This window comes from Diceros bicornis, chromosome 25, assembly GCF_020826845.1.
Source record: "Diceros bicornis minor isolate mBicDic1 chromosome 25, mDicBic1.mat.cur, whole genome shotgun sequence".
NCBI classification, from domain to species: Eukaryota; Metazoa; Chordata; class Mammalia; order Perissodactyla; family Rhinocerotidae; genus Diceros; species Diceros bicornis.
The window spans coordinates 34,843,216-34,856,590 of record NC_080764.1 but is presented as its reverse complement, the minus strand read 5'-3'; the positions used below and the strand labels follow the sequence as shown (position 1 = coordinate 34,856,590).

Here is a 13,375-nt window from a genome sequence, read left to right as displayed (position 1 = left end):
TCTCATGCTTCACAAAATCAAAATGACAACTTCTTGGAGGCAGAGAATGAGAGGAAATGGAGACAGAATGGTGCTGGAAGTTCTCTTCCAGTATGCTCTATAGGAAATTACTTTTGAATCACTCCTGTGCGTCAGAAATCCGGAGCAGCAGCCGCAATTAGGGAAGATGTCACTTTCATTCGAGGTTCAGAAGTGGGGGAGGTGGGTGGGGGGACAAAGGAAAAGGGGAGGAGGAAGTGGGGAGAGAAGAGGAGGGATGGGGATGAAGGGAGGGCACATCCTGAAGAGATAATCCCTGTACTCTCATGACATCATCCTCCTGCATGTATATATAGGCAACGGCCAAAGCATCTCTCATAGCTCAGACACTCCAGGTCAGCTGAAGGCAAGAGGAAGCGCTAGAGCCCCCCTCAGCGTGTCTCGGACGTTTATGAACTCGGCTTGCTAGAAGGCTCAAGGAGATGACGGCAGGAATGAAAATCCAGCTAGTGTGCGTGATACTCCTGGCTTTCAGCTCCTGGAGTCTGTGCTCAGGTAAGGTCAGCTGCATTTCACAGCTCCCTGAAGTGATTTCTTTTTCCTTTTTTGCAGTGTGTTGCCACTTACATTAATGTATCCGGGGAGAAGAGTTTCTCCCTTGTTCTGGATTTGCTTTCTAGTGATGGAAACTGAATATTTTCTTTCCCTGTCTTTATGATTACAAGAACTGAACGATTTCTTTCCCCTTTTTAAATCTTCAAAGTAATAAAAGGGATTTCAATGAAACACTTCATGCTCCCCTTTGGAATGTAACCACTAGGGAAAAAAAAAACATAAAAGTTAAATTAGGCTGGTCACTGTCTAATGAGAAGTACAGGTGCCGTGTCTGCCCAAGAGCAAACCGAAAACTAAAACCCATTTCATTAGAAATGCTTTATCTCATCCTCAGTCATTCTCTTAGGAAGCAGTGGCTTCTCCCTCCCCAAATTATTTTCTTAACTGTGTGTGTGTTAAGACAACAAAGTGAAAATTGATGATTAATGAATACACGAATGAAGCGTTATTTGTAGAAAATTATTTCTAGAGAAATACAAAAAGATTCCAAGTCTTTTGAGAATATATTTTATATGTCTTTCTATGTGACAAATAGGCATACTATTAATTGTTTGTTTTTTTGCAGGTAGTTTAAATTGATACAAAATGTATTTGGAAAATTGGCATTCTTATGTTAATGAAAATTATCTGGGTTTAGAGTGTTTGCACATGATAATTAAGGAGAAACCATATATTGCTAAATATCTATCAATAACTCACTTTGAAAAAAGATTTAAATTTAAAAGAGTAACAAGAAGTATTATAATGATTGCAGTATGCTCCAATTAATGTTTGAAAAATAAGTGAATGATCACATCAAAGTGAAAAAATAAAAAACATAAGGGATAAATGCAGCATTTAATCTCATTTATACTTCTATATATTATAAATATAACATGGAAATATTCGATTCAAACTTCTGCTATGATTTTATTTAAAGTATGAAATTAAATCTAGCAGAAGATATAAATGTTAGTAAAATGTTTAATTTCATTTGATCATTAGAAAAAAGATCTTGAACTTCACAAATTTTTTATGAGATAAATACCAAATTTTCTACAATTATGATTTTATCTAGTAGTTACATGAGGTTACAGGTGTATTTAGAGTATGTGAGAAAAACTGGGTTATTGATTAAACTGTTTATTTGTTGAAACTTCTTGTTTATTGTTGCAACTTCTTGCTGTGATAAGCCAAAATTTGTGGACATTTTGATATACATTTTTTATAAATGGCTAAAGGAATTTGTCACTCCTTTTGAAAAATAGATCGGGTCCCTAACAAATAGGAGTAAAAGATCCCTGGTATAATTTAGTTTCTAGATATAATTTAACAAATAGTTTCTCCAAGTGGGACACTTTTTTTAATGAGTGTGCAATGCAGGAAAGATAGTCTTTTTAACTTCTGCTTTGTTTTATGACATATAGATCAGTGAGTATGAATTGTCACCTTATTATAGTGTTCTATTTGTTTCTACTATCTTATAGTATTTCTAAAATTTTTCTTCTCTGTTAAATATTCATTCGTGGAAACTGGAAAGGATATTCTAAAAAAAAAAAAAATCAGAAATCCATTTTCAACACATTGTATGTGTATTGATGGACAACTCTTTTGCTTAAATAATTTCCATAATGGCCTGTGATAAAATTGCTTCGTACATATAATTCTAAATTCTCATTAAAAGTAGAAAAACAAATCTTTCAAAGTGTGTTTTATAAATAGCTTCTCAAATTAAATAAATCTCATTTTCTTTCTTATTCTAAAATTATCAGTAAGCAATTCCCTTTGGTTTTGTCTTGAAAAAGTCTTTTGTACACACCTTTTCATTATGTTGCCTTTTAAATATCAATATGCATGTATTTTATTTATGTAAACTACCGCTGGTAAAAATTAACCAGCATATTTCATGAAATCCCTATTATATAATATAATCAGTTTTTTTATACTGAGATTCAGAGATTAAAGAACATCCAATCATAAATAGCTCTCTTGGCGTATAATTATGTGCTTATTTTCTTCGAAGTGCTTCTATTATTCTAGCTGCCTGTTAGCCTAAAATAAAACTGTAATTGTTTTTTCTGAGTTCTATTTTAAGAAGAATAAATACATAGGAAAGACAATAAGCCTCTAAGACTAAATTATTTTTGAGATTAATCTAAAATCTGTAGGCTATAATATAATTATATGATATGTGATCATATAGTAAACATGTGGTTTGATTTTACTCAGATTCAGAAGAGGAAATGAAAGCATTAGAGGCTGATTTATTGACCAATATGCGTACATCAAAGGTAACTTTTTCTTTTCTTTAACCAAGGATTGAAAAACATATGAACTCTCACTATAAACGTGGTATCCTTTTCCTATAGTAATAATTTCCCATCAAGACCATGAAGGCAAGAACTTCTGTGCATTGGGAGGCATTTCCTTTTTTTGGGAAACTTTTCCTTGAGTTCAAAGGAGTTAAGGGTGTTGATGTGATGGGGAAAGAAATTATAGCAGCTATCAATCAATATTGCAACTTTCATTAAGTAGTCACATATTATTTATGTGGACATATAAATGGATTTAAAGGAATCCTATTTCCATTCCTATCACATTGTGTATGATGAAAGATATATTGGCCTCAAGTTAAATACATAAATGAAAATTAAGTGACATTTTTGCCTTTTTTATTATATTGGAGAAAGTAAAATGGAGTTCCTAAATTAAAAATGAAAGTTCACGACAGTCCATGAAAGAAATGCGGTAGAAAGCGAAGAGCATAGGCTGGCAAAGAGAAGCCTTGAGATGTAATCTGCCACTGTAACTCATGAACGAACTGATCTTATGCAAGTGGGTTCGTTCACATTACTTGCCTTCGTTTTCTTATTTTTAAATACCGGAGTTAGAGTTTATGATCTCATATACATTTACATTAAATCCATGCCTGGATTTAAATCCTCTCTATAACAGAAGTATTATCTGTACCTGTTCATTGTTTTTACTGAACCAAGTAAAACTTTATATACTGGACCCTATTATTCCTCTCTTGGGGTCTTGAAAGCAAGGTTCCTAGATCCCAACCGACACCTATGAATAAAACTCAACTAGAGTATACCTGATTACCAGGCTACCACACAATATTGATTTACCCAGAATGAGTCAATCAGTGTGTATTTAAATACAGAGTTAGAAAACAGGGTTCCCAACCAAAAGATGTTTCTCAAAGAAAAACCAATTTTGAGATGAGGTGTCATCTGGCACAATCACTGCAATCACTGTTGAAGCACTGGGACGCCAGGGCTGAGGACTCAACAGCTGTTATGGTAAGAAAGTAAATGCTCAAAACTCCTGTGTAATTTCTGAAGCAATACTCCAACTCAGGTCCTGCCACCTCAGATTTCTCTTCTCTAGTTGGATGAGCATGTTCTAGATACAACAATCCCCAGTATATAACTAGCATTGTGTTTGATAGTGGGTGTGAAGAGAGAATACCCATTTTTGTGTGTGTTTGCGAATTTAGGGCATTATCATCTGAAAGCTAACAAAGATGTGTTTTCTACTATGGTTTTAAAAAGACTTTTGGGGAAAATTTAAGCATACAAATGTTTCCACGGTTGCCCAGATTTATAAAAATTGAATGGATTGAAACAAAATTCTACTATAATTTGGTAGGTTTCATATCAGGAATGATCTAATTTAGCTTAGTCTAAAACTCAGTGAACAAATATATTTAACCTTATGATAACAGATCCCTTGTTTAGCACCTAGTCAGAACAGCAGTGGCTACAATCACTGCAGTTCAAAAATAGGAAGACAAGTGAAGTCGATAATCTGTGTTGGAAAATGGAGCAGGTTAGAATACCTTAGTGTCTTGGTAGAGATTTCACCTCTATAATTCCAAGGACACATAAATCTCCTAAATAATCTCCAAAACGTGGTACAGTTTGGGGAGTGCTAGCTACTTTTTGAACATATGGGAGTAGAGTTGTGATTCCTTCCCTGGCCAAGATTCTGCAAGGAAAAAACAACTCCAGTATATGGAGTGGTTTAGTATTTCTTTTAAGAGAAATACATAACAAAAGTATAAGCACAATAAAATTTTTCTCTTTCATTCAGTCATGGGATATATCACTAAAACAAATCATGGAAAAAAATTTGAATCTGATTGCCTCCTTTTAATTGAAATAAGTAAATACAGTACAGTCGATGATGAGGAAACACCTGGAAGCCTAATTATTCCAATTTTGCCACTAGGATGAGAACAAAAAGCTCATTGTTTATTTTTTACAAAACTACCATCACTTATTTCTCTGTGATTCAATTAGTTTTTGGTGTATAGTAGGGTCCTATGCAAATGAAAACTCTAAACTTATGACCATTTTAACCAAATTATTACATTTAAAAAATTTAAGAGAATAGTATTGATATTGGTATAACTCCATTATTAAAAGATTCAGCAAGCTTCAGCTCTCTTCTCTTCATTTTAAAGGCAAATATGTGAGCAATTTCAGTTTTAGAGTAAAGCTATTTAGACACCGAAATTCTAATGTAGAAGTACACTTAAGCAACAGAAGGCCAAGAGAGATTCCGAAGCCTGAAAAGAAGTGAAAGATAAAGGAATTTTTTCTCACAATGCAATTGTCTTTATTACCAATACTAGTGCATTGGTGTAGTTTTTTGTGTGTGTGTGTGAGGAAGACTGGCTCTGAGCTAACATCCGTTGCCAATCCTCCTCTTTTTGCTGAGGAAGATTAGCTCTGAGCTAAAATTTGTGCCCATCTTCCTCTATTTTGTATATGGGATGCTGCCACAGCATGGCTTGATGAGTGGTATGTCAGTCCGTGCCTGGGATTTGAACCTGCGAACCCTGGGCCACCAAAGTGGAGTGCTCGAACTTAGCCATTACGCCACTGGGCCAACCCCTGGTGTAGTTTTATTAAGAAAGAGAACCTGTACAGCGTGTTTTGTTCAGGGTCTCAAAAAGCTGTGGAAATGCTATAATTTTCTTTGATTAGATTCAATGCCTTGTATACAGTAGGAGTTTAATAAATATTTATGAACTAACAATGAGAATCTAGGATTCATTACTAACCCTTACCTTTCATATTCAACTATATAAACTTTGGGGCTCCACCACAGATGAACTTAATTATTTTCAATTTGGTGAAATGCTTGAATTTGCCGCTTGCTGTACTCATCTGAGTTCAGTGTATTACAGGTAGAGAGTATTAGTCACATAGATTAGGTCTCATTTAATCAAGGAAACAGAAATTTGACCAGGATCTTATTCAGTATTAGAAAGTTAAATCGAATAATGGTAAGGAGGAACCACAAATATTCTTGTTCTCCCCATCTTAAAAACAAGAAGAGACAATATTCTAAATTTCTTATCTGTAGGCTTAGGTCTATTATAAACATTTGTATCAAATAATTTAATAAATGAGAATGTTTATTGTTAAAGAAAAATTCAACATGACACTTGTTAAAGATAGTAAGGCAGACTTTATTCAAGAGGACTACTGCAAGGGGAGTTTTGTAGAGATTGGGTTCAACTTTGAATACAACAAGGACAAGTGTGGATTTATAACCAAGGTGAGGGTCAGTGGATGGAAAATTGCTAAGAGGAAACGTTAACGCTAGGAGGATTCTTGCTAGATGACTCAACAGGATTCTGATATCAAGGGTGGAAATCTGACCAAAATCTGATATTTTATCAGATATCTAGGGTTACCAGATACCAAAGGTGAGGCATTTTCACTAAATTTACTAAGCAGGATTCTTGCTAAAACTTGGCTAAGCAATCCACGCCCTAGGTCAGGACCTAGTCACGGAGAGGGCTCAGGGGTGCCTGACTCAGATTTGGTCAGGGAGAGAGTCTTTGTCATTTTCCTGAGTGAAATAGTTTAAATCTTATACAAAATGTTCTTAAACATATGTCTACTTAGACATCCTTTGGTCAAGAGTGCCTTCTCTGCTGTGCTTCCTAGGTATGACAGGGGCTAATGTGACATTAAGCAGTAGTAGTGAGTGTTGTAGAGACCATTTTAACTGGCGGAAGGGAACAAGATGATTAACTTAGTTTCCTCATCCAAAAAATAATCAGGCAACACTAGTCCTGACAGATACTTCATGAATAAAGCTTTCTGTGGTCAAATTAGTTTGGGGAACATTGGATACAATATTAGCACCATTGAAAATTTACAGTGAATATTTCCAAGTAAAAAGCTCCGAGGATACCTAAATTCAAGAATTCTTTAAATTTCCTTTAAACTCAAGTTTTCCAATTATTTGCCAGTGGAACTCCTTTTTAAAAACAGTGAGCGCAGAACTAGCGTTCTAAGGAATACGCTTGAGAAAGCGATCAATGAGATGATCTTGAAAGATCTTTCCAAACGCAAAATTATAATATCCCATTCATTGGCAGGACATAAGGTGTTGCTGCCGCACAATGGAGCATGCTGCCTCCAAGTTTCCCAAAGCAGAAATATTCAAGCAATGGCTGGATAATCATATTCAAGGGAGGTAGTTGAAAGGATTTCCATGCTGGGTGATAACATTATAATGAATAATATCTTTACACTTACCAATTTGCATGTCTTTAGGATGAAATCTTAATCGAAGGGTATGCGCATTTACAATTTTAATACATATTGCCAAAACACCTTTCAAAAAGTTATTCCAACCTACACCCAGACCAACAATTATTTAGAAGAGGAAGTGTCTATTTCTTCCTGTCACCATAAGTACACCATTGAGTGTACCTACACTTTTTAAAATCTTCCGATCTGATGGTAGTAGCCAAGTTGAACATCATCCTCATATTTCTTTTACATATTCCTTCTTTGATGAGTGATTCTGAGACTTCTCTGCTTATATTACTTATCCAAGGTTTAAATTTTTTTAAGTTTTTTTTTTAAATAAAGTTATTCGCCATTTTCTTTTTGAAGAGCTCCACCTGTGTTAAAGATATTAACATTTTGCAGCAGCTTGTACAATATAGCTTGCTTTTGATTTTAGTTCAGGTTATTAATTTTCCAGAGAGATATTTTACACATTTATGTATTTAAAATGATATTTTTCTTTATGGATTCTGGTTTTGATATTTGCTTAATGATATCTTTCCAGATTTTTAAAATAAATTCTATATATTTATACACTATTTTATTTTTACTCTTATTTAACCCATCTGGATATTGTTAGACTATAATATGTCAAGAAAAGTTGTAACTAGATCTAAATCCAGACTTCCCCATAGCCAACTGTCCCAAGGATTTCAAATGCAAACTTGCTGATTGCTACATACTCATGTGTACTTGGATCAATTTGGACATTATATTCTGTTTTGTTGGGTTTTATGTTTATTCTTACTCTATTAATTCACTCATTTGCTTACTGCAGCTTTAAAATACATTTTAATATCTGATAGAGTAAGTCCCTCATTATCTTATAATTTTTCTAAATCTTGGTTCTTCACACATTCACATTTCCAAATTAACTTTATAATTATCTGCCAAATCCCCTCCTCTAACTTCCAGCCTCCACATATTTTCCAAATTAGAACTTTGATTTGCCATTGCTTTACACTTAGAGAGTAACTCAGAGAGAATTGACGCCTGATACTATTGTTATTGAGTCTCCCCATCAAGGCTTTGTGGTCATTCAAACCTTTTTATTTTTTACGTCCTTTAGGAAAAATTTATGCTTTCCTTCATTTATGACCTTTGAAATTTTTGTTAATTTTTATTAATTATTTCATATTTAGGTTCTCCTAAGTCCTTGTGTCTTCTCATTGGTTATTGCTGGCACATAAGAAAGTTGCTGGTTATGGTAATAATGGTTTCAGATAAGATCTTACTGGAAAAGAAGGGTGATTCTAGAATATATTATAATTTGCAAATAAATAAATTGGTCACCTGTGATGCTGCCTATGACAACGTTATCACGTGGAATATATTAGTGGTCTCACACTACTGTAATTGTCCAAATCTATTAGTATTATGTTAGTCTCTGCTCCATTAGACACTAAAGTGAAGCGTAATTAAAAGAGAATGGTATTCTTAATATTTTCGTCTGTGATGTATACATGTATATATGTATATTTATATATTTGTACTTACTGGCATTTATATTTTCTTGCTTGCTTTGCTCCTGTATGTGTGCGCACATGTGTGCATAACTATTGCATTCTTTAAAACGGAGGATATGAGATATTGGCACTATTTAACTTTGTGATATGAAGTTACTAAATTAATAACAATGTGTTTATTAGGCTAGAGTTACAATTAGACTCTAAAATGTAATGGCTTAGCACAATAGAAATTTATTTCTTACTCATATAAAACAAGTTTTAATTGCAATATCTATTTTTTTCCCTATATTTCAGATCAGTAAAGCAAATGTGCCCTCTTGGAAAATTACCCTGCTAAATGTTTGCAGCCTTGTAGCTAACCTGAACAGCCAAGCTGAGGAAACCAGAGAGTTTCGTGAAGAGGAGCTTATTGCAAGAAGGAAATTTCCCACTTCCTTAGATGACTTTAGCTTTGAAGCAATGTTGACAATATATCAGCTCCAAAAAATCTGTCACAGCAGGGACTTTCAACACTGGGAGGTAAAACAAAAACAAAACATGAATATCATTATGCTTATACTAGTTAGCTCTCATTTGTACTGATTTTTTTAATCCTGATCATTATTATAACAGGAAGACTTAAAAATATTAAAGAAGAATAAACCATGTGTTGAGATAAACATTGCTTTAGATCTTCAAAGTGTCCTTCACATATTTGGAGTTCAACAAAATATTTTTTCTTCAATCTTAAAAGAGGGATATATCTTAACACAGATTTGATCCATATGCTTTTATTGTGCATAATGGGTGGCATGCTTAGGCTATTTTTGGTGGTAGTGGCATGCTTAACAAATTCAGGGAACTCAAAATGTTTTCTTAGAAATACTAAGTCGTGTGTTTATCCATAGACATACCCAAAACACAAAAAGTTCCGTTTGTATTTGAATATATTAGGCAAATAAAACCGGAATGATAGGGATATATATATATATATACAGCTAATATGAATGCGTGAGAAGAACCAAGAAGATTTAGAAAAATTAAAAGATAATGAGGAGGGACTTAATATTGAAATGTATTTTAAAGCTGCAGTAGTCAAATGGGTGAACTAATAGAACAAGAATAAACATAAAACCCAACAGAGGAGAATATCTTGTCCAAACACTGATCTGAATACCTATAAGTATGTAGTAATCAGCAAAGTTTGCATTTGAAATATATATATATATATATTCCTGTTTCAATTGAATACATGGATTTTAGGCATCTGTAGCATCTAAATTAGGTCCACCGCAGCCAAGACAGCCAAATTCCATTATCCAGAACCGCAGTGAAGGACTGGATGACTCTGTTGTATTAAATACTGTACTAGTGACTCACCACCTTTTGTTTGTTTGGAGGAGAGTAAGAGAAATAAAAATACTTTAAAGAAACAAAGAAGAAATTTAAAAAGTTTTCCCAACAAAGGAGACATTTCTTTCATATTAATCTCTAAGAGAAATTTGCTTAATATTTTATATTCCAAGTTTGCATCGCCATGGGGCTCTGAGGGTGCCTTCTCTGCTAATATCTGACTAAGAATAACAGACTACCCCAGAGACACCCTGTGGAAAAGAGGAAATGCAAAGCAGAACTTCTAGTATTTATTTTAACTTGTAAACAAAAAGATGTTTTCTAGTTGAAAAACCAAAAAAGCCAGTTTTAATTTTACTTGCTGGACTACTCATACCTTAATGCAAATTCCAGCTAAATAGTTTAGTCTTTAAAATATTATTTAAGCCAATAAAACTTGAAAAATACTAATTTTACCATAAGGAAATGTCAATTATATGCTATTTATCCAGGAAAAAAAAAATCCTCAATAAACTATTAAATAGACAAATCAGGTGCACATAAGATTAAAACTTTGCTATTTTAAATGTTATTGATTTAAAATAAGATGATAATATCATTCAGAGCATTGTACAAGTAATTACAGGCTAAACACACAGAGGAACAAAAGATTAAGAAACTAGATTGTCTGACAGTAGTGGTTTTTCCTTCTCTGAAATTGAATAGCTATGGGGTGAAATAAAGTACTTAGTGATCTGATTCAATGTATCTGCATTATAATTAAAAACTTAGTCTCTTAATATTAGTTATAGTCACCTTAAAGTTTAGAAGAGAATCACAAATATGAATACAATTCTTAAGCATTTATTTATTTTTTTCATTTCATGTAAATTATGTGCAAAACTCTGGAAAGAGTTCTTAAATATTTTATGCTAGCTGAAAGTTTTGAATAAAAACAGTGTTACCAGAAAAAGTGTTTGGAACCAATTTTAGAATGGTGTATATTCAATGGGATATTTTAGGTAAGATTCTACATGGAGATTAACTCCCTTGAGTTATTGAATTTGAACTTGCTTTCAGTTAAGCACCACAATCTAAAGACATCTTTATCATTTAAACAGAGCTTTCACATATGTTAGTTTCTACAACAACTGAGTAATGAGGCAGAGAGGGCATTCCTCTCTCTATGATTGAGAAATGGATCTTTGGAAAGCTTTCAAGTCAAGTCAGTATTTAATTGAATATAAAATCCTGTTGACCTCTGAAGCCAAACTTGGTTTATTAGATTCAAAACTGTATTTGTTGTGATTTATGATATATTTCTATAGCATTTGGGTCTATCATAAGTTGAAGTCTGAAAAGTACTAAGTCGGGGTGTTCCTTCAATTGGAGGTATTAGTGTATAGCCTTGACATACAAAGATATTTTTTAAAAAGGCAAACCTGGTGAACTAGGAAGAACACTGAGCAGAGAATCAGAAAAATCATGTTCTCATCCTATTTCAGCCACTTGATAGCTATCTGTCCTTGGACAAAACACTTAATTGCTTAAGTATATAAGTATATTAAGATCTTATAGATCTCATTTACATACATCTTACTGTCTGAATAGCAAATAAGATAAAATGTAGAAAAATACTCTGAAATGGAAGACTTATGCATATAAGTTTGTTTCACATTCTATCTATCTTGCAGTTAATTCAGGAAGATGTTCTTGATACTGGAAATGACAAAAACGAAAAGGACGAAGTTATAAAGAGAAAAATTCCTTACATTCTTAAACGGCAGCTATATGAGAATAAACCCAGAAGACCCTACATACTCAAAAGAGGTTCTTACTACTACTGAGAAGATGAATATTTTATTTACATGTGATTGTGATTTATTATCCTTTAATTAAATATCAAATTGTATTTGTGTGGAAATGTGACAGAACACAATTATTTTGTCTCTTCTACAATTGTGATTTATTGGACGTGATTTTTCTGCATTAATATAAATTGGCCTGAATGTTTTCAAATAAACCTAGATCTTGAGCATGATGTGTTGTATATAATTGATGTTAATTAAGTCACATGTAAAATGCTTTGCAATTTTGCCAAGCACTTAATGGGTTGTTTAAACAGTCAAAATGTTTGACATTTTAAGCCAAATTACAAGAGATTATAACAGTCTTACAACAAAGTCTAGCCTATATATCGTTAACCCAAAACAAAGTAACAATACTTCTTTCATTATTTGACTGTTTTTTGAATTGAGAGAAATAGCTGCTCTTTTCCCAGACTCACTCATGAATCTCTCAGAAATAGGCAAGGTGATAGTGATAAAATAGAGTCATCTTAAAAGAATGATTAATGAACTATTGTTATGCCTGTCTTAATGAATCATCTTCAACTGACTTTGTGTTTCTGTTAAATGAATTTAATAGCTAATAAAAAGACAAGTCATCAGAACCACATGAATCTCTGCAGATTTCCTTCCATTAGAAGAGTTACCCTTTAATGACTTTTTTCCCCTCACACTGCAATCCAGTAAATGATTGCTCTATTTTTAACTTCATTGAGGAATTTGTGTTACTAATATTTTTCCCAATTGAGAGAGCATTTGTGTGTGTGTGTGTGTGAGGAATATCAGCCCTGAGCTAACATTTACGCCAATCCTCCTCTTTTTGCTGAGGAAGACTGGCCCTGGGCTAACATCTGTGCCCATCTTCGTCTACTTTATATGGGATGCTGCCACAGCATGGCCTGACAAGCGGTTCATCGGTGCACACCCAGGATTGAACCTGGGCCGCCAGCAGGGAAGCGTGTGCACTTAACTGCTGCGCCACGGGGCCAGCCCCGAGAGGGCATTTTTGATCAAAAGGAATACTTGAAATAGCCCCTTCTAAATTCCCTTTAAGACCATACTTATGGTCTCATAATCCCTCCCAGCCTTCATAGTCCACCATTAGCAGTGGCTTCCTAGACTCTCACTCTCACAGGGATCTAGAAGACCTCTCCTCACAGGGCTGCAACCTAGTCCACAGTCATCTATGAAGGAAAATATCAGGATTTGAGTTGTTCTGGAATTAAGGAGCCTTCAGAACTCCATGTAATTTTGATGAGATCACCCCTCCCTTGGGCTAAACCCTACTCAGTAGGATTTAAGAGCAGTCCACTGATTTCTGAGTTTTTCTGGTAAAACCACGACCTCACAACACCCACCCCACCATCTTTCACCATCCTATCAGGTTCAACATTAAAAAGTTCCCAAGGCATTGATCCTAAGAAGGAAATTATTTCATAGTGATTCAGAGTGTGTACTCCGGAGTCAGAACGCCTGGATTCAGCGCCATTGTTCACTAGCAAACCTGGATAACTTATTTAACCTCTCTTGTTTCTTCAATGACAAAATGCAGATAAGAATGGGATCTGGA

The 13,375-nt window shown here is 34.0% G+C and overlaps 1 protein-coding gene across 1 annotated transcript; it reads left to right on the top strand.

Annotated features, from left to right (window-relative positions):
* Positions 1-372: 372 nt before the first annotated feature.
* On the top strand, positions 373-11,999 carry NTS (neurotensin). Its single transcript, XM_058568839.1, has 4 exons — positions 373-534; positions 2,803-2,864; positions 8,942-9,166; positions 11,653-11,999. The coding sequence occupies exons 1-4, from the start codon at positions 462-464 to the stop codon at positions 11,803-11,805; spliced, it is 513 nt and encodes a 170-aa protein (XP_058424822.1). The 5' UTR covers positions 373-461; the 3' UTR covers positions 11,806-11,999.
* Positions 12,000-13,375: the final 1,376 nt, after the last annotated feature.

What these genes read in the sequence shown, in the direction of transcription:
- NTS (XM_058568839.1), top strand. Translation starts at nt 462, where the DNA reads ATGACGGCAGGAATGAAAATCCAGCTAGTGTGCGTGATACTCCTGGCT. An exon ending in CCAATATGCGTACATCAAAG is followed by an intron (nt 2,865 to 8,941) that starts GTAACTTTTTCT and finishes CCTATATTTCAG; the next exon opens with ATCAGTAAAGCAAATGTGCC. An exon ending in GGGACTTTCAACACTGGGAG is followed by an intron (nt 9,167 to 11,652) that starts GTAAAACAAAAA and finishes TCTATCTTGCAG; the next exon opens with TTAATTCAGGAAGATGTTCT.